The 22,022-nt window shown below is 53.8% G+C and overlaps 1 protein-coding gene across 1 annotated transcript; it reads right to left on the reverse strand.

Moving 5' to 3' along the window:
- Positions 1–237: 237 nt before the first annotated feature.
- ADAM8 (ADAM metallopeptidase domain 8) lies at positions 238–16,823 on the reverse strand. The gene is made up of 25 exons (XM_088524971.1): positions 16,754–16,823; positions 15,241–15,350; positions 11,186–11,262; positions 10,826–10,904; positions 10,496–10,572; positions 9,129–9,315; positions 8,548–8,613; positions 8,393–8,461; positions 7,499–7,668; positions 7,295–7,376; positions 6,441–6,589; positions 6,009–6,186; positions 5,294–5,383; positions 4,137–4,332; positions 3,704–3,803; positions 3,366–3,549; positions 3,181–3,258; positions 2,865–2,949; positions 2,567–2,681; positions 2,271–2,448; positions 2,093–2,149; positions 1,371–1,439; positions 1,029–1,076; positions 730–840; positions 238–561 (listed from the first exon to the last, which is right to left on the reverse strand). The coding sequence occupies exons 1-25, from the start codon at positions 16,821–16,823 to the stop codon at positions 511–513; spliced, it is 2,676 nt and encodes an 891-aa protein (XP_088381097.1). The 3' UTR covers positions 238–510.
- Positions 16,824–22,022: the final 5,199 nt, after the last annotated feature.

Consider the following 22,022-nt stretch of genomic DNA (forward strand, 5'->3'; position numbering starts at 1 on the left):
GGGAAGGACCATGATGAGCAGGAGCTCGGGAGAACCTCAGGCCAGGGTCCAAAGAGCCGTGTCGGCCAGGTGTGAGCCTCTACACTGGATGTGCAGACAGCGTGAGAGAAGCAGCAGGCCCCAGGGTTCAGGCAACCCTGGAGCAACTGAAAATCAGAGCCAGGTCAGGAGGAGCTTGTTGGAGAAGGGCAGGAAGAAAGAAAACATAAAAACAACAACAAAGAAGATCTAGTTTGGGATTTTCCTGAAGTTTGGGATTTTCCAGTCTTGGCACTGTCCAGGTTCCTGTTCTCTTCTGAGGACTGTGAGCTCCCAGCTCATGACTCTTCCTGGTCAAGCCATAAAGCTGAAAGTCTCTTAAGGCACAGCTCAAACAACTGTAAACACTGATGGCCTCAAGGGAAGGTCCAGCAAGTGATTCAAGTACCATTGAAACAAGACGTGGACACTCTTGTTGTCCCACCCCAAGCGCCAGCAACTCCTCCGTTGCTGTGGTGGATACAGCCTGGGTCACCTCTGAGCCATGGGTGGCTTCAGGGCCACCTTCGGGGCGGCACCTCTCTGAAACACAAATAGACGTGTCAGTAGGGGAACGAAGGATCTGCGGACTTCACAAGGTCCCCTCATCCTCTAGTGCAGAGCCAATATGGGGACAGCAGTGGCTCAAGGCTGAGCCACCTATGCGCAGTGCACTCGGAGGGCCACAGCATGGGCCATGGTGCAGCTCACCTGGGGCATGGTGGGGCCTGGATGTTGCTGGGACAACAGGGCTGCAGGTTTGGCAGGTGGGACAGGAGGTGGCAGTGGTGCTTCTCCAGTGGTGCAGCGAGGCCAGGCAGCCTGTCAAACAAACAAATGGCAGGGCAAAATGCAGTGACACAAGCTCCACGGCCATGCTGTAACCAGGATCTGACTCCCCAAGGCAGTAACTCAAGATCCTGACTGTTCCCACAGTGTTAGGTTTCCCAGGCACTGTCCCTCATCCCCTCCCCTGCAACAAACTCCACACAATGGGAGCTGTGCCCTACCTTGCTCTTCAGCGCTGGGAGAGGCTTGCTGGGTGGACTTGGCTTCACCTGGAAGAAGGAAAGGAACAAAGCGACCCCCTTGTTTGAGTGACACAAATCGGGGATGGGAAACCAAGCCAGACTTTGAGACGGAGGGGCAGCCGAGGGAGAAGGGCAAGAGCTGGGTTCCACCTCCCAAGCAGATATGGATACCAGGCGCCCAAGTGAGTGCAGGGGTTTAGGTAGATGGTTGATTTCTTACTGGCAGATCTGTCATGACCCTGCCTCAACTTTGGCTTTGGCCAGTGGAGTGGGGTGTTTTCATGTCTTTGCACTTCCCCAAAATCTCACATTTGAGCTTACCTCTCTAGGAGCCAGCAGAGGCTTTGCAGAGGCTGGAGGCAGAGGTGGTAAACAAAGCATTGCAACACCCTAGAGTGAAGGAGAATCAAAGAGCTGCTGCTTTGCCCAAAGGACAGAGGAAGGCCAGTGGCCACAGAAACGTTTGGAGAGCTCTTGACAGTGGTTACCACAGTCACGGGCACTGACAACTCCCAGTCTTTGCAGGCTGATTACCGTGGTGGTTTTACCCTTCATCAGCAATCTGGGGAATGACCCAAATGTACCCAACAAGTCTGGGGTGCTACAAAACAAGGAAAGGTGCTGAGAGCAAACGGCAGTCATGGGCTGGAGAGCTCAGCACACTGAGCAGCAGAAAACCTCCAGTGTCCAGCAAGAAGGGGTCAGGGCAAGATCAGGGCAGGAAGGGCAGGGTGACTGTGGGAACGTGGCAGTCTGTGTCCTGAGCTATACAAGAGGGACACGGAGACCCTGGCAAGGTCCCACAGAGACTGCCAAGCTTGACATAGCCTGATGCACAAGGAGATGGAAGACTTTCTGGGTCCATCCATGGGGAGACTAAGAAGTTGTGCAAGCAGACTTATGTCTGCGTGAAGGACAGACTGCCCCCACACCTAACACATGGAGATAAGCCAGGCTTATCCACCAGAGCCAGACTGTCTCAGGCCTGGCTAAGAATGACTTCTGGATGCACTGGGTGCCATGCAGGGATGGATGGTGGTTACCTGAGAAGGATGGACTGGAGAGGTTGGAGACGTCATCTGAGTGGCTGGCACAGGAGGCTATAGGATCAGCAGAAATAAGGATGAGATGTTGCATGGCGTAGGACACTATGAAGGTGCCCTCACCGCTTGCCACAGGCTGTTTGCAGCACATCCGGCCAGGTCAGCTCTACTCTCCTACCTCTGGAGCTGGGCGGCTGGGCCTCACGGAGCGGGCACCATGCAGGTTCGAGGTCGTGGTGAGCAGGCTCGGGCTGCCAATGTCATTCCGGGACAGCTCGCTCTGCATGGGCCGCTTCCTGCCGCCCTCCTGGAAGAGCGGGTTGGCAAGGCCCCGGGCAGCGCTGGTGGAGATTCGCCTGCAATGCAAAGGACCAACATGGCATCAGCAGCTTTGTCCAGCTTCAGACACAACCCTCAAAGCCCCGATGGTGAAAATCCCCTCTATCTGCCTCAGCAAGGCAGCTGGAGACTTACCCTTTCTGGAAGTACCTCTTCCCGCCGCCTCTGATGAGCATAAAGCATCCACCGAGCAGGATACTGGAGAGTGCCAGCACCGCCAGCATGGCTGCCATGACCACAGTGCTGCTCCCTGCAGAGACCCAAGAGCTGTGAGAATGGGCACCCTCCTGCCCAACACACCCAGCATGGAGAGATGCCCATGGGCACCTATGGCCATGGGTTCACCTTCACCCCCACGCTCTCATCCGCCTCCCACCCCAGGGCTTTTCTCTGCCAGCTAGGCACATGGTGCGGCGATCTCTGCACCACATACCTGTGGTGATCTCGGAAATCTTCTGCTCACAGTACGGCGCTGCCCACCCTGGGTCACAGTGGCACTCCCGCTTGTGATTGCAAACCTGAAATCAGAGAGGGCAGAGTCAGCGCGCAGGCGCACACTGCGTCTAAGTTTGCAAACTGCTCCTGAGCTGGGGCTGCCACCAAGCTCCCTGTCTGCCTTTGAAGGCCATGATCCAGCCCCAATTTCAGCAGGGTTTCTCCTGCCCTTGCACTAGGTTCAGCTGAGGAAGGGTGCCTGGACACCCCACAGGCTGGCGCGATACGGGAGCATGTTAGAGGGCTGGGCATACCCCATGGTTGTTGCATTTTGCAGAGCAGTTCTTGTTGCCGTAGACCAGGACGTTCTGGCAGCGTCCGGCGTAGCAGACCTGCAAGAAGGCAAAGGGCTCTAAGAGCAGAGCAAGGCGTCCACCAGGTGCCCCATTCAGGCAGGGGATCTTCCCAGCCATCACAGCAGCTGGGCCTGTACACTCACCATCTCCTCCCCACACTTGGTGCCTGTGGGCACCAGCTTGAGGTTGGCCACCGTCCCGCTGGCATCATTGTCAGTGATGGCTGCTTTGCACTTGAGGCGGTTAAACGAGATGTAGTACGAGCTGCCACCGATGACGGGGTGGGCGTTCTCGCTCAAGCACAGCAACGTGCCGCACTTCACATCCCTGCGAGGGGAGGCAGAGGTAGCTGTGAGCGCAGGGAGCACCAGCCACCAGCCCAGCCTCTCATCCAGAGCATGAGAGAGTTGCCAAGGGCTGGGGACTTTGCCCCAGGCCCCAGCAAAAGCCATGGCCAGACCCAGACTGCTCCATTGCTTACTCAGGGCTGCAGGGCCTCTTCCCCGACTCAGTGAGGCAGTGGAGGTAGAGGTTTTTCTCACTGTTGTAGTTAAAGCAGGCGTCAGGGGCCACCTGGGCAGCTGTGGGACACACAGAAGAAAAGGATCAAGCAAAGCCAGAGCCTGTGTCAAGCTGGCAGCAGCCGGCACAAACCACATGGCATCACCATCATGGCAACACATGGCTCAATGTCCATGTGAGAGCAGCAGGCACCATCCACCCCTGGTGCGAAGATCTGCCTGACCCCACAGCTGCTCTCCCAGGTGCTGCTGGGTCACCTTCCCAAAGAGAGCAGCCCTATCATCTCTGTTGAGGATGCCAAAGCTGGCCATGGGATCACCCTGTAGTGGAGGAACCAGCTCTGGAGAGCTCTGCCCTTTCTCCTCACGCCTAGGGTGACAAGGGTGCCTTACCCGCTCCCCAGAGCATGCGGCACTGCTCGCCATGTGAAGGACATGCCCCGTTGTAGCAGTAGCCACTCCCGTGCTGGCACGGGATGCCGTTCTCTTGGAAGACGTCCTCTGGACACTCGGGGCTGAGGCCGGTGCAGTGCTCAGGCAAGTCGCAGTCGTTTTTGTTGGCTCGGCACAACGCGCCGGCAGCCTTCACCTGCACAAAGAACAGTCTGTCGAGGACACTGTGACTCCCTCTGCACCACATTCGAGCACAGTTCAGCCTGCACGGGGTGGAGATGCCACCAGGCCTCCAACAAGCTGTGCTCATGTTTGGGCACTGCTCCAAATATTCTGTGCTTTACTTATAGTCTGGACTTGCCCCAGCTCCTCTTACAGCCTTGTCTGCTCAAGTCAAAGCATTGCCCACATCTGTGCTTAGAAACCAGTGCGGATATCGCTTAACTTTCTCTTGGACAAATGAAACAGAGCAAGCAGGTAGCTTTCCCCAACCGTGGGCAAGCTATCCCTATCTTCTCCAAATACTTCTCTGTTTTCCAACTTATTCTACCCTGCTCCAGACCAAACAGAGCTGAGGTATCTGGACTCAAGGATGCCAGAAACAGGAGGTGACTTATCCGCCGCACAGTATTCTCACCCAGATGGTGACTGCCAGTGTAGCAAGAGCGCCACATGAGAAGCATGATTTTTCTCCCAAACCGCTCGTTGCTTTTGGCCTTGGATGGGCTGCTAGGGACAGGGAGAAGGATCTCCATCCTTGGGTGTTTTCAAGACTCATTTGGAGAAAGCCAGGTGAGACCCACTGATCTGGTGTTGGCAGTGGTTGGTCCCTTCTCACCAGCACTTCTGTGATGTTCTACCATGTTTTCCCTCTTGTGTCCCTATCTGATCAGATCACAAAATAACATCCCTGCAGCGAATCACAAAGGAGTTAGGAGGTTAAACAGGTGATTTTGCAGGTGACAAAGCAACTAGAGCAGCATGGTCTCCAGTAGCTCTCCAGGGTTCACAGGGTTCTTCAGACTCTCCCTCAGGCTTTGCATATACATTGCCTCTATCAGGGAGTCCCCAAGGAGCCCAGGACAGGATCATGCACCTGCCAGCTCCCTTTTCCTTGCTAAGAACATCCCCTTTCCCGTGATGGAAGCTGGAGGTACCTTGCAGTCCTGGCAGCACTCTCCACGGGCACACTCGGCTCCCTCTCTTAGCTGGCAAGTGGTGGCATTGCAGCAGGGATCAGAGCACTCCTGCAAGGCAAGAAGGGACAGGGACTGGCCATTAGCACTCTCCGGGCATGTTGCATCTCTCTCACAGGCTGCTCACATAGGCAGCAAACAGCTTAAATTTTACACTACTGTGAAATGAAACTAGGGCTGCTCAAGAGCCAGGCATCTACCCTGGGTTCACTGGCTCTTCAGAATCAGATGGGAACAAGTCCTTGGAGGAACCAGCCATGAATCAGCCAGGAGCAAGCTATAATGCATTTACAACTAACAAATATTGACCTTCCTACAGCTGCAAGCTCACAGGAGAAAACGCCATTGCCACAAATCCACGCAGGGCAAGCAGGAAGAGCCCGAAGTGAGGGATTTAGCCCAGGGACATCACCTGGCAGTTTGTCTCAAATCTTCCTGCCACAGCACAACAATGGGTCTGAAATGTGATGCTTCTAATGGTGAGGAGAAGCTGATCATGGCTTTTGAAAGAATGCCATGCCATGATGACCCTTTGCTGGGATCTTCTTTTGGAAGAGGGTGGGTTAGGGGGTATCCTTCCTAGGAACTCTCCCACAAACACCACATCCAGCTACAAGCAGCCAGCACATATCAAAGCCCTCCTTTATTTCCAGCCTCTCCGTAAGAGTGTCCGTACCTCCGGCGGGCCACAGTCGCACTGCTCTCCTCGCTCCACAAACTGATTCCCACACACGGGCCCCCCATACAGCTCATCAGCCTTGGGGGCATTCAGCAAGCAGCTGGTCCTGGGGTCTCCAAGGAACTGCCACATGTCATGTTCACTGCAGCTGCTGAAGAGCTTGGGGTAAACCAAGCTTGGGGAAAGAAAAATAGGTGATCACAACCAGACATAAGAGCCATAGGGCCGTTGCAGCTGTCATCCCATAGAATAACTGCTGGAACCCTCTCCAGACACAAGTGTAACTTCAAAGATTGATTATTGAAGTGGTCAATGTTGATCTGGCCTCAAATGTCTCAAGAGCTTCACCCTCAATCTCGCTGGGACAGTGCTAGGAGATATCTAGAGACATCCACTACCTAGGGATATTCCCCTTTCTTGTTCACTCACCCAACACTCGCTGCCATAACGCAGCCTCCATCAGCTTTGGGGACAGGACAGTGGCAGCTAGCAATGTCTTCATCATGAGACATCCCCAGGTTGTGCCCCATCTCATGAGCCATGGTGGATGCGGCACCGATAGGATTCTCACTGTGGTCCTGTAGAACAAGAATGAGATTCATATGTCTCCTTTCCATAGCATCTCTGAGAGGCCCATTATTGCTCTTCAACAGTTCAGTGTCAGGGCTTGCTGCTGTCTGCAGTTCATCCCCAGATGCTTCCCTGCCAGCATAAATGAAGATGAAACCTGGGTCTGGTCCCACAGTCCTTGGAGACATTCGGGCTGGGCTCTCTGGCATGTAAGACAACATGTACATATATATCTGCGTATATATATAAATACATATAGTGGCTACCCTAAAATTAAGGTTTTATGGTGTTTCTGGCTCATGTGCTAGCAAAGGATGCTATCCCTGGGGTGAGGTGGAGGGACTGAGGTCTGAGGTGCACAGTGAGGATGACTGAGGAGGGATTGCAAATCATGTCCTAACCATCTGAAAGGCAGTGGGAAGAGCCCTGTGTCTATGGAGTAGCTTTGTGAGGCTCTCCACATGGCTCAGTTATATGAGAGGCCTGCACAGTGCAGGTGCCCATTTCTGTTTCCCACAGCCACCCTTCCCTCTAGGCCATGACACATGGTTCAGAGTCAGTCTCTCCAGGATCATTGATGCCAGGGACAAGATTTAGATCTGGAAGTATAGTTTGGACGGGCAGAGCCCAGCGCCTCAGCCCACACATTTGCCCCTGCCTGACCATGGGATCACTGCTGCCATCGTGGAGCATGCCTAGGCAGTGGGACCTACCTGATTGACGCCACCTGAGTCCCTGGTGCACATCGCAAGCTTCTTTGCGAGGCCTACAGTTGTTCCATGGAAGTCTATGCCCCTGTGAGAAGAAAGCATATTGATGAACATATGGCCCACATACTAACAGGGGCAGAAGGCAGAAAAGGTGCTTGTGTGCCCAGGGACCGCCAGGGAGGATCCAGTCCTGCCTGGTACCCTTACGTGATCAGCTGGGCATTGTCATGCTTCTTCTTCCTCAGCAGCTCTGTCTCGCGCCAACGGAGGAAGTTGTCCAGAGTCACTTCTGGGTTGGGACTCACAGTGATTTTGTCCTTGTTGTTCCACACCTCCAAGCCAATCAAGGCCACACGCAGGTGAAGAGACTGATAAAGCTGAGATGGGAGAAACCCCAGAGACAGCACTTGGATTTAAGCTGCACAGCAGAGGAAAGGTCCCATCCACTCCAGAAACCTGTGATTCAAGTTCACCTAGTCATGCAATACCAGACTGACACTCCAGGTATATTACAGACCCTGCCACAAAGCAATGGGACCTTATGTGACCACGTAAACAGGGTTTACCCTGAAATGCCCTCTCCATCTAGCAATGGCCACCCATTCCTATGGTGCTACTGGACAGCAAGGCTAAAGCGATGAGAGCAGAAAGTTTATACACCCACTTCCAGAGGCCTGACCTGGGCTGGCACCCACTCCAGCTCATGAATTGATGAGGCAACATCCCGCCCAAAAGTTACAAGGAGATTTTTTTTTTCCCCCTGTTCTCTTACGGAGGTGACTAGCAGAGAGCTCTGAGGCAGTCTTTTCTTGCCCTTGGGCACCCATCAGAGAGCAGCGTTCCTTTTAATATCTGCTTTGCACACCTTGTTGGCCAATGGATTTGGTCACTATCTGGTAGACCACCTAATCGACTTGAGATTTCCTCCAGCTCTGTCATTTAATCTGCTCTGTTCTCTCCTCTCTTCACTACCATATTCATTGACAATATTTTTCCATTTCCACAGCAGGAAGCCTTCTCCTAGAGTGGGGTGGGAACCATACTGACCCTGTGTATGCTGACACACATGCAAGGTGGGCAGATCAGGACCCTTGAACTCACCTTGTCAACGTGGTTCACGATTTCCTTCATGCGGTTCTGCACCATGCGCAAATCCTTGTACTTTCTGAACTATGGGAAAGAAATGGAGAGATTTCCAGGTTGCCTTCTACCTGGGAGGAGAGTGAATTGACAAGAACCAATCCCCCCTCTCTTACCTCCTCATTGTCCACAACCAAGATCAGCTCCACATATCGAGGCCCTTTGTGTAATGGAGCTGATTTCTGAAAAGGAAGATTAAAGTGAATGCAAGGAGGAGCTATGCAGCTGGCCATCCCATGGGATTTGTTAGCTCCTGGGGAATCATCTTGTCTTGCTCAGGATTAGTAGCTCTGTTAGCTCTGTTTCCTAATGACATTTTGCAGGGTCTTTGAGACACCTTCCAACATATAAAAGAGACCTCTAGCCTGCTACTGATGGAGGTACTAGACAGGTTCTGCAGGTGTCAGTGGCATACAGAGAGCACCTGCATGGGTTGCACAGGGCAGCGGAGAGCTCATGGGTAGAAAGCTGTTCCTGCTGATGGTGCAGGATCTGAGGACTTGTTCATACCAGAAGCAAGGCCACTGAGCCTGGTAGGAACCTGTGTTTGGGCACTCAGTTGGCAACAGTTGGGTGGGAAGAGGGGAGTATCATCAAGAGATGCAGTATGGCCCAGTTCCAATCCTAGCCTTTCAGAGGCAGGCTCTTGGCACTTGTGAACTCAACTATGGCAAAGAGGAGCCGTGTAGTTCCTAACCCAGTGATGGAGCTTCATGGCCGCAGCAATTTTTGGTTCGTGGTCATATTCCACGGTGGCACTAGACTCTTTGCACGTGCCACGCTTCATCCGCAGGTGAGCTGCTCTGTACACTGCATGCCATCCAGCCTTATCCTCGCTCAGGGGTTCCAGCACATAGGCGGTCTCATTTACACGGAAAAATCCACTGCCAAAAATAAGAAGAGACATCAGTTCAAGTAGGGGTTACACACACAGTCTTCAAGAAAGAAATATCCCATGCGATGCTGTTCTCAGTACAGACCAACAGGATGTGTCTAGACACTGCACACACCACTAGGAGTAACTCTAATACAAAACATTGCTGCCAAATCCCAGCTAGGAAAGCACCCATTGCTTTCCTTTCCCTTCCTGCAGGCAGAATAGCAGCTTGGATGAGGTACAGGCCACTACTGCAAAATGGAGCAGTCCTTGGACTTGGCCAGAGATGAGGAGCAATAGGAGCAACACGTTTATAGCACTTGTTTTTGGAGAATGTGGAAGTACAGACTGGACAAATGCACAATTAGGGGGTGGAAAACTGACTGAGTTGCCATGTTGTCATGGGAGTGATCCATAGCTCAGCATCTGTGGACCAGCAGAAATTTGCTGAAGTGCCTGGTGTTGCTGGGTCAGGTTTAACATGTTTTTTAACATGGCTAGTAACCAGTGCTGACTTCCGAGATGCTTTCTGTAAGGTATTGCAAATGTGAAGGCAAAAAGTAAAATCTGTCCTACTGACCACCACAAGTCTAATATACTGCAGTCTCAGTCTGTAAAGGCAAGACACGTTAGCGACGTTATAGTGAAAACACACAGGCAAGGCTTGTTGTGTCTTTCTGAATCTGCATTATCCCCATGTAAGTTATACCCACCTTATACTCTGCATAAGAAGCAGGCTGAGAAGTAAGGGTCAAGCTCTTGCTCAGGGGAGCTAACCCACAGCTGGCTGCCCGTGTCTTTTCATTCTAGGCTTTAAGCTACTGAGGTCACACATGCAACATTCCCACTGCTCTGAGCAAACGGACCTTTTTTCGTCTCCCTCCTCCAGCGAAAAGTGAGTTCTCTCCTCCATCAGGTCAGGCCCAGAAGAGCAGGGCTTTGCCACACCGAGTCATCATTAGAATTAGACCCTGTTGACTCACTCAAGAGCAGGGCTTTGTCACATCCACTCACCCTTACACAGTGTTTACTCGTTCAGGAGAGGCACTGCAATGTGCAGAGGAAACGAGCAATGCCCTTCTGGGTCCTGGTTTGGTGCTGCCCACCTGGGAAAGCTGCCAGAGCTCATTCACCTTTCCCGCTCACCCTTGTCCCATGCAGTGCCCTCGGTGGATCAAAAGTCCTACCTGAGCCCGTTGCAGGTGCTGATGCTGGCTGCTGAAATGGCATACCCCTGAACACGACCTTGATAAAAGCAATGATCCTGCAAGACAGAAAACAGATGTGTCAAGGCAATCTGCACCATACTGGAATCACAGAGAGAAGAGCTAAAGAGACAGATGCTGAAGGACGTGGGGCAGTGACCTTCAAGGAGGGAAGACGGAGCCATACCACATTGTGTGCCACCAGCGCCTGGCACTTTGCAACCTAGTCCTGAAGGTCTCACACTGTCAGCAGAGCCTTCCTCACCCTAAACGCCACTTTTCCAGGAACCCACTGCAAGGCAAGCCCCATACCCGAACATCTGGCTTCTCTACGATCTCTGTGCCGTCAGCCGAGTAATGCGTCTCAGTGTAATGCTGTCCAAGGAGCTCCCTGCAAGAACACGAAAGGGATCATGTTAGCCATGACAGCTCCTTTAGGTAGAAGATGGGAAGGTGATGTACATATTGCAGGTGGGCTCAGCATCACTCCGGACCTCACAGGCGAAACCCTGCCTACCTCCCCGTGAACACGGTGAGCCCTAGGCTCAGAGGCTGAGGTGCTCCTGGGCATTATATTTGAATATAACAGGCCCAGGACCTCACAGGGAAACATGAGTATTTGAACACTAGTGTAAACGAGTCTCCCAGCCCTCTCGGCCCACTGGCACTCACATGTTCTTCTCCAGGTGCAGAACATAGTCCTTGCCTTCGGCACGGATGCTGTAGAGGACATGGTCTGGATAGATGTTCTGCATGAAACAAAATGCCAGCACAAACCCACTGTTACCAGCAGCACAAGTTGCAAAAGGCTTTTTTTTTTTTTTTTTTTGCCCAGATGCATCCCAATACACGCACCAAATAAAGCAGGTGACTGCAGGATGGGCACTGACAACACCTCTTGTCACTGCCCAGAGGCAATGTACACACTCACCCCAAACGCATCTAGCGAAGAGGCAGGAAATCAGGAGAAGAGCAAGAAAGTACCTCTACAAGATCACAAATCCCCAACGCATGATGAGATAAAGAACGAGTCATGCCAGCAACGAAGAAGAGAGTCAGCAACGGCTGGTTTCCCCTGTATGATGCATGGCCAAAGACAGGCACACAAGGAGCTGAAATTTCCTGCTCATCAGTCACAAGAGCTCCTTTTTTGAGACTGCAATTGGCACTTGCTCGTGGGCAGAACATAAAGGTCTTTGGTGCACAAGTGCTTTTATTGGTAGAGACTTCCTTATCTATGGCTGATCTAATAACATGAGCTCTATTGCAGGTAGGCTTAAGACCATTTTACACCAGATACCTCGCAGCATCACCAGGATGTTGGTGGAAGGAACCTCAAGGAGTCTCTATTCCAACCTCCTGCCACCAGCGCTGGGTCACGGTAGCCCAACCTAGCCCTGAAATCCCCAGGACAGAGAACCAGCACCTGCAAGGAGTGTTCCCCTCCAGAGGAAACCACCTGCAAGGGATGTTCCTTCCCTGGAGGAGAAAGTGTTTCCTGAAGTCCCATCTCTGCTCGCTTGTGATGCCCATCCGTGGATGCTGGACTAGAAACCTCCAGCGCGATAGATACCATCCATTAGAAACCATCTCAGCAGGACCACAGGGAGACACTACAGCCACTCACCCCCTCCTGTGGTGCTCCATGTCAGGCTGTGACTTTGGCACCATGTGGGACCTCCTCACTCACCACAGGGGCAAGGACAGGCTCCCTGAGGGCCTTTCCTCAGCTCTTGCAGGGTCCTAATGTGAGAGACCATGTGAAAGGCAAAGCACCAGCTCGCTACAGGGCCAGCATTCTTCCTGGATGAGGTGTTTGCCTCTCCCCAAGGAGGATGACAGTAACTATTAGCATATGAAGGCTCAGCACTCCCCGGAGGGCATCTACAAGCAGATGGGAGCTGGGGTTAAGCGGGAGGTCCTGCTGTCTCAGCAGCGCAGTCAGAGCCAGCTAGGTCAGGGAAAAGGCTTTTCCGGTGAGTCAGTTGCCCTCCATTCCACCCCATTCATGTTTCCAATTGGAAGCGACGCTTGGAGCGCCCGGCTGCTGGCCACGAAACATCCTCCCTGCATGCTGAGTGAGCCCCAACAGGTCTCCGTGGAGTAAGGCAGCCCAGGTCCCTTGCACAGCATCCCCATCAGCATCTCGCTGCCACGGTCCCTGGCACATTTCCTCTCACCGACGGGTGTCTCATGTGTGACGCGGCCTTTCCTTCCCGTGCCCGCCAACAAAGCGACCCTTTGTTTTTGCTGGCCATGCCAGAGCCAGCGAAGGCCTTAAGAATTCACTGAAAAGCTCTTAGAAGGGGCGCAAGGGGGCAGTGGGGAGAAGAACTGCAGTGCAAGCTTAAGAACAAAAAAAAAAAAGGCAAAAAAAAAAAAAAGCTGATAAAAAACTTCCCTGAAGCACCTCCTTCCTGGTGAGTGAGCGCTTTGTAAGCACTCCGGATGGGAAGGCTTTGAAAGCATGAGCGACTCAGTCCTGCCTGTGCCAGAGCCACACTGACCTCGTGACAGTGCTGAGCAAGCACAGACAGAGCAGTGGCCAGAGCACATGGAGAGAGAAAAGGAGTTTATTCCAGTTGGTCTAATTATAAGAGGAGACCTAAAGGGCTTGCAGAGGGTTGGGGTATGATTGCTCTGTCCCAGTGCAGCCCCTGCCCCAGCTCCAGCCACACGTGTCCGCCTCAGTGAAGAGGAACCCACTGAGCTCCTCTGAGCTTGATGCTCTCAGCAGGCATCTGTCTGCCCAAAGAGTCTTCTTGACCCATCTCTTTCCCTGGAGGAGGCTGTATGCAGGCTCCAGCTGGGGTACCAGAGGGACCCCCCCACATCTCCCTGCCACCCTGTGCTGTGGCTCTGCTTGTTCTGCTAAGTCCCAGTGATTCCTGCAAAGTGCTGAGCTGGGGTTGGCGAGAGCTTTGCTGCCCCCATCCAGGCAAAGGATTCTCCTTCTTGCCTCAGCTGGCTTTGGGACATGGCAAGGAAAATCAGCAGTGATGTGTGAGCATGTGGTGATGCTGGGTCCTGTGGCTGGAAACAGCCTTGTCATCAATATATATTTCCCGAGTGTGAGGAAAATACAGGTGTCCTCCAGAGACAGAAGGGTTTAACCACAAAACCCAAGATGTCGCCTCTACTCAACTTCCTCAAGTGACACCAGTTGTCTCAGCCTAGCACTTTTTGAAGGTCCTTCTCCTGCTCTGTTTTCAGGTCCCTTTGCATGGCGAGTCTACATGCGCATTTATCACACCCTACCCCTGCTAAGCAAAGTTGATGACTCAGGGTAGGAGGGCAAAACCATGCCCTTCGCTGAAGGCTGGTGTCTCAGGCAATCCTGCGCTGCCAGAATCTGGTTTCGCTCAACTATTTCATTTCCAGCCTTGCACGGAAACTGCCCTTTCGGTCGCTCATCTCCATTTCAGAGAAGGTTTTGTTGGTGAGTCAACCCCACCAAGAACCGCGTCCCCAGCCAACGCTACTAAGAGCAAACTCAGGGAGGAAGAAGTAGGAAATACTTCAAACAGCAGGAGACTTTCTACCCTTAACACATCGGCATCCAGGAGAGACCCCCACCGACAGCGACGCCGGGGACACGCTGCTCCAGACAGCACGTGCCCTCCCACACTGCCGCGTCCCCGTCTACGCGCCGCCGAGCGCCGTGCCCGCGGAAAGCAGGGGGACGTGCCACTCGGCGAGCTCTCTTCCCCGTGGGATCGGTGCCGAGAGAGAGAGAGAGAGACGTTCAACATGCCTGGCACCAGATGGTGACTCTAAATAGCCGGGAGAACGTTCATCTCGTGGACAAGTTTAGGTTTCTGGAGCAGAGAAAACAGATGCTTTCAGGGAGTGTTTGTGAAGCTATTCGGTGAGAGAAGGGTTTGAAACCCGAGTGAACGCGCTGTACGAAGAGCTTACTAGGAAATGAATGTCCTCAACCTCCCAGTCTCATCAGGTGCTAAAGTTAGTGCATTTTTAGTCTTAAAAAAAAATGGCGTCATATGTTTAGCTGAATTTCACTTCTTTTAAGGCAATGAGGGAAGCATCCTTGAGGTCAAGGCCACAATCCCAGGAAGGCCAACTCCAAGGGCTCAAAACTCCTGAGTCAAACCCCATTCCCTCCCCCCAAATTGCATTTCCCCCCCGCTCTGCCTCCAACAAAAAGCACTGTGGTTCTTTCATGTGGGTTCCTGAAACTTTCTGATTCATGCTTCCCTAGCCCAAAGGATGAAAAAACGGCTTAAGAAAACACAGAAAGAGAAACACTTGTATCTCAGTGAGACGCCACAAACCAGTGCTCAGGAAAAGAGCAGACATCACAACGTCGGTACGAGACTGCAGGAGGTGGAAACGCTGGCCAACGTCTCCTGGCTATCAGCAGCAACTATTTTGAGCCAGGACAACCCAAGGAACGCTGCTTTGAGCCCATGCTTTGATGTCTCTACCATTTGGGATATAGGCACTGCAAGAAAATTCGCCCCGTGCCACACACAGGCTAAAGGAGGTTCAGCTCTGAGCCTCGTCCTCTGCCACTTCCATGCCAAGGGCACTTTGAGTTTCCTGCCTGTTCAGCTCCCTGGCATGGCTTTTCAGCCATGTTTCAGGGAACAACAAGCCAGTTGGGTAGGCTTGAGCCATTGGCTTAAGCAGAAGCTTAAAATGACAGGGTGCAGGCTCCCCTCTGCAGCCGTCTGGGCTGGTGGTGATCAAGAGGTGACGCTACTCACAGAATGTGCAGAGAGGTCCCTCCTGCCCCGAGCCACCGGCAGCCTGCGCGGCTTCACCATCTCATACTTCTCCACATGGGCCAGCTTCTCCTCAAGGCTGACAGAGACACCTGCAAAAGCCAAAGGGCAAGAGCTTCGGTCATGCTCAGAGCCCGGGCGATGCCAAGGCACCAGCACCCAAGGGGTGAAATTTCTCTCTCCCCATGGTGACAAATCCATTCAGATCCCCAGGGAGCTCTCCCAGGACCACCAAACTGGGACCTCCCATCGCAGTCTCTGGACGCCCATGCATGGTGGCCAGCAGCTCCCACACGAGACGGGGAGGGAGGCAACACACGGGGACGGTGCCAGAGCAGAGCGCTCCATCTGTGGGTGCCTGGCAGCCCTCGCCCACGGCGCGTGCGCGGGAGCCAAGAGCCTCGTCAGCACCCACTCGGCGGACTGAGTCACGGTCCCGCTGCCAGCACGGCGCAGACTGGAGGGTGACAAGTTTCCCTCTCTTGCTGAAGGCTCATCCGGGTGCAATTACATAATCTGGCCAGCCCCATCTGCTCGCTGGGCTCTGGAGCTGAGCCCCAACCGCACCGTGTGGCTGCTCCAGCAAGGCTACAAGGGTCACACCCCCCCCCCCCCCCCAAAAAAGAAAACACATTGGCTGGGCAGATAAGTACAGTCTTGCTCCCAAGAGCACCCACGGAAATCGCTCTTGCTGTTCGGGCTATGGGGGTTGAAGGTCTGGCATTGCCAGGCCACGATCAGACCTGCAGGTCTGATCCTCATCGGAGAACGGGAGCCAAGGCTGGAAACAGAGCCGGTTGGATTGGAGGGGAGCAATCACCCAAAGCGCTGTGCCTGTCCCTCTGCAAGAGGCAGCACGCACCCCTGCAGCAGGGACCGCCGCAGGCAGCGCCAGCCGATGGGGCTTTCTCTGGCTGTAGGACACAAGCCCAGTGCTCAGCCGACTGCGGGGAGCACCTCCGAGCCCACTTTCCCACCTTTGTCCTCTACCAATTTCAGGAAGAGGATGATGAGGAGAACCTTGGGATTACCCTGACGCTGAGTTCAGTCTCCTAGCCCGAGTGACCTGGAAATCTTTCCGAGAGCAGCAACCCCCTCCTACCAGCAATCTCTTCCCCAGCCTTGCCACACTCTGCATCCCTGCATCTAATCCAAGCAAGCAAATCTCAGTGCTTCCCCGAGTAATTCCTAAGCGCAAAACCCATCCCCTCAATGTGCCCGTGAATCTGCAGCGAGGATGCTCCTGGGGGAAGCATCCCACGGGGAAAACAAACAAATAAAAATACAAAAAACAACTTCTCCTCCCCTTTGGGGGTTTTGGCGCGGGGTTTTCATTCACAAACGCCCCGGGGTCCCGGTACCGCGAGGTTTTCGGCTCGGGCTCCACCGCCGTCACCCCCGCGCCGGGAAGCCCCGAGCCCGAGGAGCGGCGGGAGCCGCGGCGGCTCCGCTGCCCGCGCCCGCCCCGTCCCGCTCCGCGGGGCCCCGCACTCACCGCGCCCGACGAGCAGCAGCAGCGGCAGCAGCAGCGGCAGCAGCAGCAGCGGAGCGAGGGCCGTGGCCATCGCGTGTCGGTTCTGCCGCTCCGCGCGCCGTGAGTCACCGCCCGCCGCGCCGCAGCCCGCGGGACGGGACGGGGCGGGACGGGGCCGCCCCCGCGGGGGTGTCCGGGGCGGGGGGTCCGTGTCGCTGGGGCCGCGGGGCACTGCGGGGGCCCGCGGTGGCGGAGGGGCCGGGGGCAGCAGGGCAGGGAGCTGGAGGCTGGGGGGCAGCGAGTGGGGGGCGGCCCTCCGTGTCCTGGGGAAAAGGCAGAGCCCGAGGGGCGGCCCGTGCTCGGAGCACAGCGGGGACAAGGCTCCGCAAGCACAGCAGGACCCCACGTCCCCGAGCGAGGGCGGGGAGGGGGGAGAGCACCATCACCTTCCTTCGCCATCCCTATTGCTTCAAACTTTCAGCATGTCTCCTCAGCCTTTCCCTGCGTGCTCCTGCGGTTTTCACCCAGTTGTGCTCCCCACCACTCATTTCACTGACATCTCTTCCTTAGCAAGTGGCTAATTCTTGCTTTTCCCCCTAGCAGCAGGCCAGCTGGCAGAGGGGCCAATGCCCTGGACACTCCTGGGGACAGCGCGCAGGAAGATGCCTCTTTGGCACGGACTTAGAACGCTTTCATGGTGCTTTGGGGCCAAGACCCGTCAGAAAATGAAGGCATTGTAAGGCACTGCGCTGCCCTGCTCAGAGCGCAGAGCGGCTCTTTGGCTGCTATCTCTGCGCGGAATCAGGGCCATGTGCTGCAGCTTCCTGCCCTGAGTCACAGGGGAGGGTTTCTCCCACTGGAGACCAAGCAGCTGCAGATGAGACCATGAGGGACCGAAGGCAGCATTTGCATTTAACGACAAATAAATAAATAAATAGGCAAAAACAAACAAACAAACAATAAATAAATAAATAAACAAGAAGTTCGGACACTTTGTTCAGAAGTTGTGGATAATTGCTGCACTTCATCGGGATGTGAATGCCCTGGAGCAGCAAACCAAGTGAGGACTAAAAAAAAAAAAAAAAACAAACCTCCACAGAAACCCTCAAAAATCATACCGAGACCAGCACTGCTGAGCATTTCCTGGCACAAAAAGGATATGATTTACAGACCGAAGCAATGATGTCATTGCCAAAGAGACCAGCAAGGCTAGAAGGTCTTTTGACTAGCTGATGTGGCACCTCGGCCTGGCAAGTAGAGCTTCCCTGGACTCACGCCTCCTGCTCACTGGGATCCGTCTTGAACCCTACAGTGCTCTCAATCTTGGGTTTATTCTTGGGTTTAGGTCAGTGGGGCTCAGCAGATAGTCGAGACAGAGCTTATGGCTCCAATACTCTCCTTTAAGGCCCCAAAAGTGTTTGCAGAGCCCTTAGGTAGCTCCAGGGGCCACTTGGCTCTTTGTCACTTTGGGTTTATTAAGGGGCCTCCTTGTTTATACTGATTGCACAGTTCATTCCTTTCAGAAATGGGCTTGAAGCGAGAGGTTTTGGAAAATCCTGGGGTGTCCAGGGTGATGCACTCATAGCTAGTGCTGGGGCAGCAGAGCTGATGGAGCCCAAGGAATGATGGGCTGCAAGTCTCAACAGGTAAGAGGGAAGTCAAGGGAGGAGGTTGCTTAGATCTACCTATCAGAGGACAAAGCTGTAGAGGAAATGCTTCCAGAAGAAAGCCAGAGGCTGCGTGTCCATCTTACCTTGAGCTTCAGGCTGGGTTGGTTTGCTGCCCCTTCCCAGCACGTTGTGCTAGGCTGACAGAGATGAACAAGGCATTGCAGACACACGAAGAGAGGCAGCTGCGGTCAGGTCAGGGTGCTGTATGGGCCCCTCTCTGCCTCCCTGCCTCCTTTCCACATTTTGTGGTCAGAGCCTGCAGGAGTCCTGAGACTGTGGAGGTTCCCTCCTCACCGCTCACCAGGAGGATTCCCGTGCTCGTGTACCAAGACATAGAGAAAAGGTTTTTTTTCTGGAGGACTGAACATTTGTTTCCCTTTTCTGCCTGCAGCTTTTCTTTAGTCCTGCTCTTAAAAATGGACATTTATGAAAATAAATAAATAAAGCTCCATACTTCTGGACAGAAAATTGAAATCCAACCTCTTGGCATCACAGCTCATTGAAGAATACAAAGAAGAGACAGGGACAGAAGTTGGGCGGCTGCCAAAGTTGACTTTTCCTCTGCTTCCCCCTTCTCCTTCCAGATGGTCCCTCCTGAATCGGCCCAGTGGTCACCAGCTCTGGACATGTCTGACGCTGAGGCCTTCACCCATCCTAACAGGCTCCAACCTGCAGACTAGTAGACTGTGCCTCAAGGTGCCACCTGGAAAGGTCACCTTGCTTTGGAGGGTGCTGGGTGGCCAGGACCTGATCAAAAATCCATGTGGCATAAAGGAGGGGATGCTGGCCCTCTTTAATTTACTACTGTAGCTATAACCAGTAACATCTGCTAAGGCCAAGCACACTCCTCTTGCAATTCCCAGCTGAGACATGCAGCCGTGGTGGGCTCATGCTACCACCGCTCACCAGAGATGGCCAAGGCAGTGGGGAGAGCCCCAGGGATGAACACTCTTGCCTAGAAAGCTCCAGACGATCAGTCTTGTCAGCGGGAAGTGGCCACCCTCAAGATAACTTAGGCCCCAGGCCACCAGCTGAAGCACTGACATCGGAGTCCTTCTCCACGCTGCTCTCGGCAGGTGTGTTCTGCTCCAGCCCTGTCCTCGTGGGGATATCCTGCCAAGGTGGAGAAGCAAAGCCAGGAACAAGCAGCCATTGTGGGAGCTGCAACCTCCCCAGGGCTCGGCAGGCAGAGGTGGCTCCTGCGGGGACCTCCCATGCCCTGAGTCACCCCTGGCAGAGGTAGCAGCCCTGGTCCCTGCTGGGGCCGCCGCTCTGCAGGGAACTTGTTGCCCGAGGCCGGCCCGCTCCCTGCCCCGCACCGCGCAGGCTTTGGGCTCTCAGCGACACTGCTGTGCGGGACACAGGAGCTGCAGAGCTGTTTCTAGATGGAGCTGACCACAGGGAACCCAACCGTTCCCTTTTCCTCCAGCACGGTAGAAGTGATGTCCCAGGACACCATCAAGGAGAAATACTGGCGGATGTAGCAAGAACTGGGCTGCCAGGGGGAATGGGCTGGTGTCTCCATAGCGCTGCCTCCCACCAGGCAGTGGCTGCAGGGCAGGAAGGATGAAGGCTACGTGCAAGTACCAGCACCCGGTGGTAGGACCTGGTTGGGGAGCAGGACACCAAGCAATAGCAAATACAGGGCACAACATTGGTTGTTAGCCTCTGCCGTTCAGCACTGGAGTTTGGAGGTGTCTCTTGCCACGTGCGCGTGCCCCATGTGCTGCCCCTCTGTGCAGGAAACAAGCTGCCTCCGGACATGGTGACGCATAACCACCATGATTTGATCACCCCAAGGAAGGAACTGGGTTCTTCGCCTGGGTCCCTCACACGCGTCTCTGCATTACCCTTGCTCTTCCCGTCTGATGCCCTTCCTGTTCCACAGATTGTGGTGTCAGAAGGTGTCACACTAAAAATACCACCAGTTAGAGGCTGGTGCACACACCTTGGCATGTGGACAGCTGTCTCCTGAGCCTGCTCTGTGCCTCACTAAAGGCAGAACAGAGAGAAATTAAGCCCAAACCTGCTCAGATAATTCGCATTTGGGCACAGAGCAGTTCTGGAGTTTCTCTCAACCTCTGCTACTTTTCAGCAGCCACAGGAACGATGGATCCCAGAGCTAAACAACTGCACTGCTTGCAGCCAGATGCATATTTATATCTGCATGTACATGTATTGCTCCATCAGATACGTGAGCGACCAGGAGTGCCACGTTCACAGAATGGCATGGAAGTGTGATGATCAATGAAAGACCAGAGAGGACCATCCATGAAGAACCAAAGAGCCAAATGTGGACCTAGAAATGTCCAAGGTTTCACACAGGGAAGGAACAATTAAGCAAGGTCCTACGTAAGTGCTGGTGTAGGAAATAACGTTGCAAGAGAACCATAGATGCAGAAAATTTCAACAGGAGGAGAGTGATTTAATCAATTCATGTTGACCCTCTCCTACCCAAAGGGTCATAGGCTCCAAGGAGCCGGTGTCCAAAAGGTCTTGGTGCTTTTCAGGCAACAAGATGTACATATCCAATCTGTCTGGCTGGGATTCTTTGCCATGACATGGAGTGAAAGAGGGGCTGTCTAACAGTTCTCGACTCCTTAAGTTGGTGACCACATGCTGGTTTTTGAACAAACCCTATTTTCTCCCCAGCAGGGATTGATGGTTCCATCCTGTCCCACCTCTGCAAGTCACCAGAATTACTCACAGTGCTCCGTCCCTTACCCTATGCATCCTGAGAAGCGGCAGGGATCTTGGTGAACTGCTGATTTTGATGCTAACAAGACCTGTCACAGTAGAGCCCTTTTCCTGCTCCTTGTTCCTACTGATGACTCCAGCCATTCGTGTCTAACCACAATCTTAACATTTCCATTACGGACTTGCTCAGTGGAGTGATGCCTCTTGCAAAGTGTGCAGAGCTGAGCTGGCCTTGGAGGAACTACTGAGCATCCCCTGCTCTGCAAAGCACAGCAGAAAACCTGGAGAGAAGAGCAGCTACATCCAAGCAGAGACCAGACAGAGAACTGCAGCCAGCAGAAGTTCTCTCTCAGAGCCAGCTGAGTGTCCTGGTGGTGGGTCACTATCTTTGGCTGTTTGAGCTTGCTAGTGGTATGTGTGTAGTGGGGAGGGAGCCTCCCACCACCCACCCCTGGCAAATGGCTGGGAAGACAACACCGTTTAAGATAAGGATGCAAATGGTCTGTGCAGGGGGAACTCAACCAGCTGCATGGAGACCTGGAGGGCATTCAGGAGGAAAAGGTCCATCAGCTTGATTAAATAGCTACCCCGGGAGCTTCAAAGAAACTTGTGAGGTAAAGCAGTCAGCCTGGAACTAACGAGATAGCGGGACAAGGCGGGGAGAGGCCTTGGAGTAGAAAGGGATCAGCAAAAACCTGGTCTGACGCTGCCAGTTGCCCCTTGGAGGGAAAATGTGCGTTGGTCAATGGTAACATGGAGCAAGAGAGATGCAGCTGCTAGGAGCATCTTTTGAGCCCGAGAGGTTAGACAGTGAGATCCAGGCAGGTTTTTCCTGGAAGCTGAAGCCCCTCTGTCACTTCCAGTTGTTTGCCATGCAAAGGGTCGTAGAGCCACAGAAACCTTCTCCAAGGCTCCCTGTTCCT

This window comes from Tinamus guttatus, unplaced genomic scaffold (genome assembly GCF_059628265.1).
Source record: "Tinamus guttatus ecotype Peru unplaced genomic scaffold, ASM5962826v1 Tinamus_guttatus_pri_ptg000023l, whole genome shotgun sequence".
In the NCBI taxonomy this organism is placed as follows: domain Eukaryota; kingdom Metazoa; phylum Chordata; class Aves; order Tinamiformes; family Tinamidae; genus Tinamus; species Tinamus guttatus.

Excerpts from the sequence above, each read along its gene's own strand:
- ADAM8 (XM_088524971.1), bottom strand. The coding sequence starts at position 16,823 with ATGGCCACGGCCCTCGCTCCGCTGCTGCTGCTGCCGCTGCTGCTGCCG. Across the intron at positions 5,384-6,008 it reads GCGACTGTGGCCCGCCGGAG|GAGTGCTCTGATCCCTGCTG; the intron begins GTACGGACACTC and ends CTTGCCTTGCAG. Across the intron at positions 562-729 it reads CAGGCCCCACCATGCCCCAG|AGAGGTGCCGCCCCGAAGGT; the intron begins GTGAGCTGCACC and ends TTTGTGTTTCAG.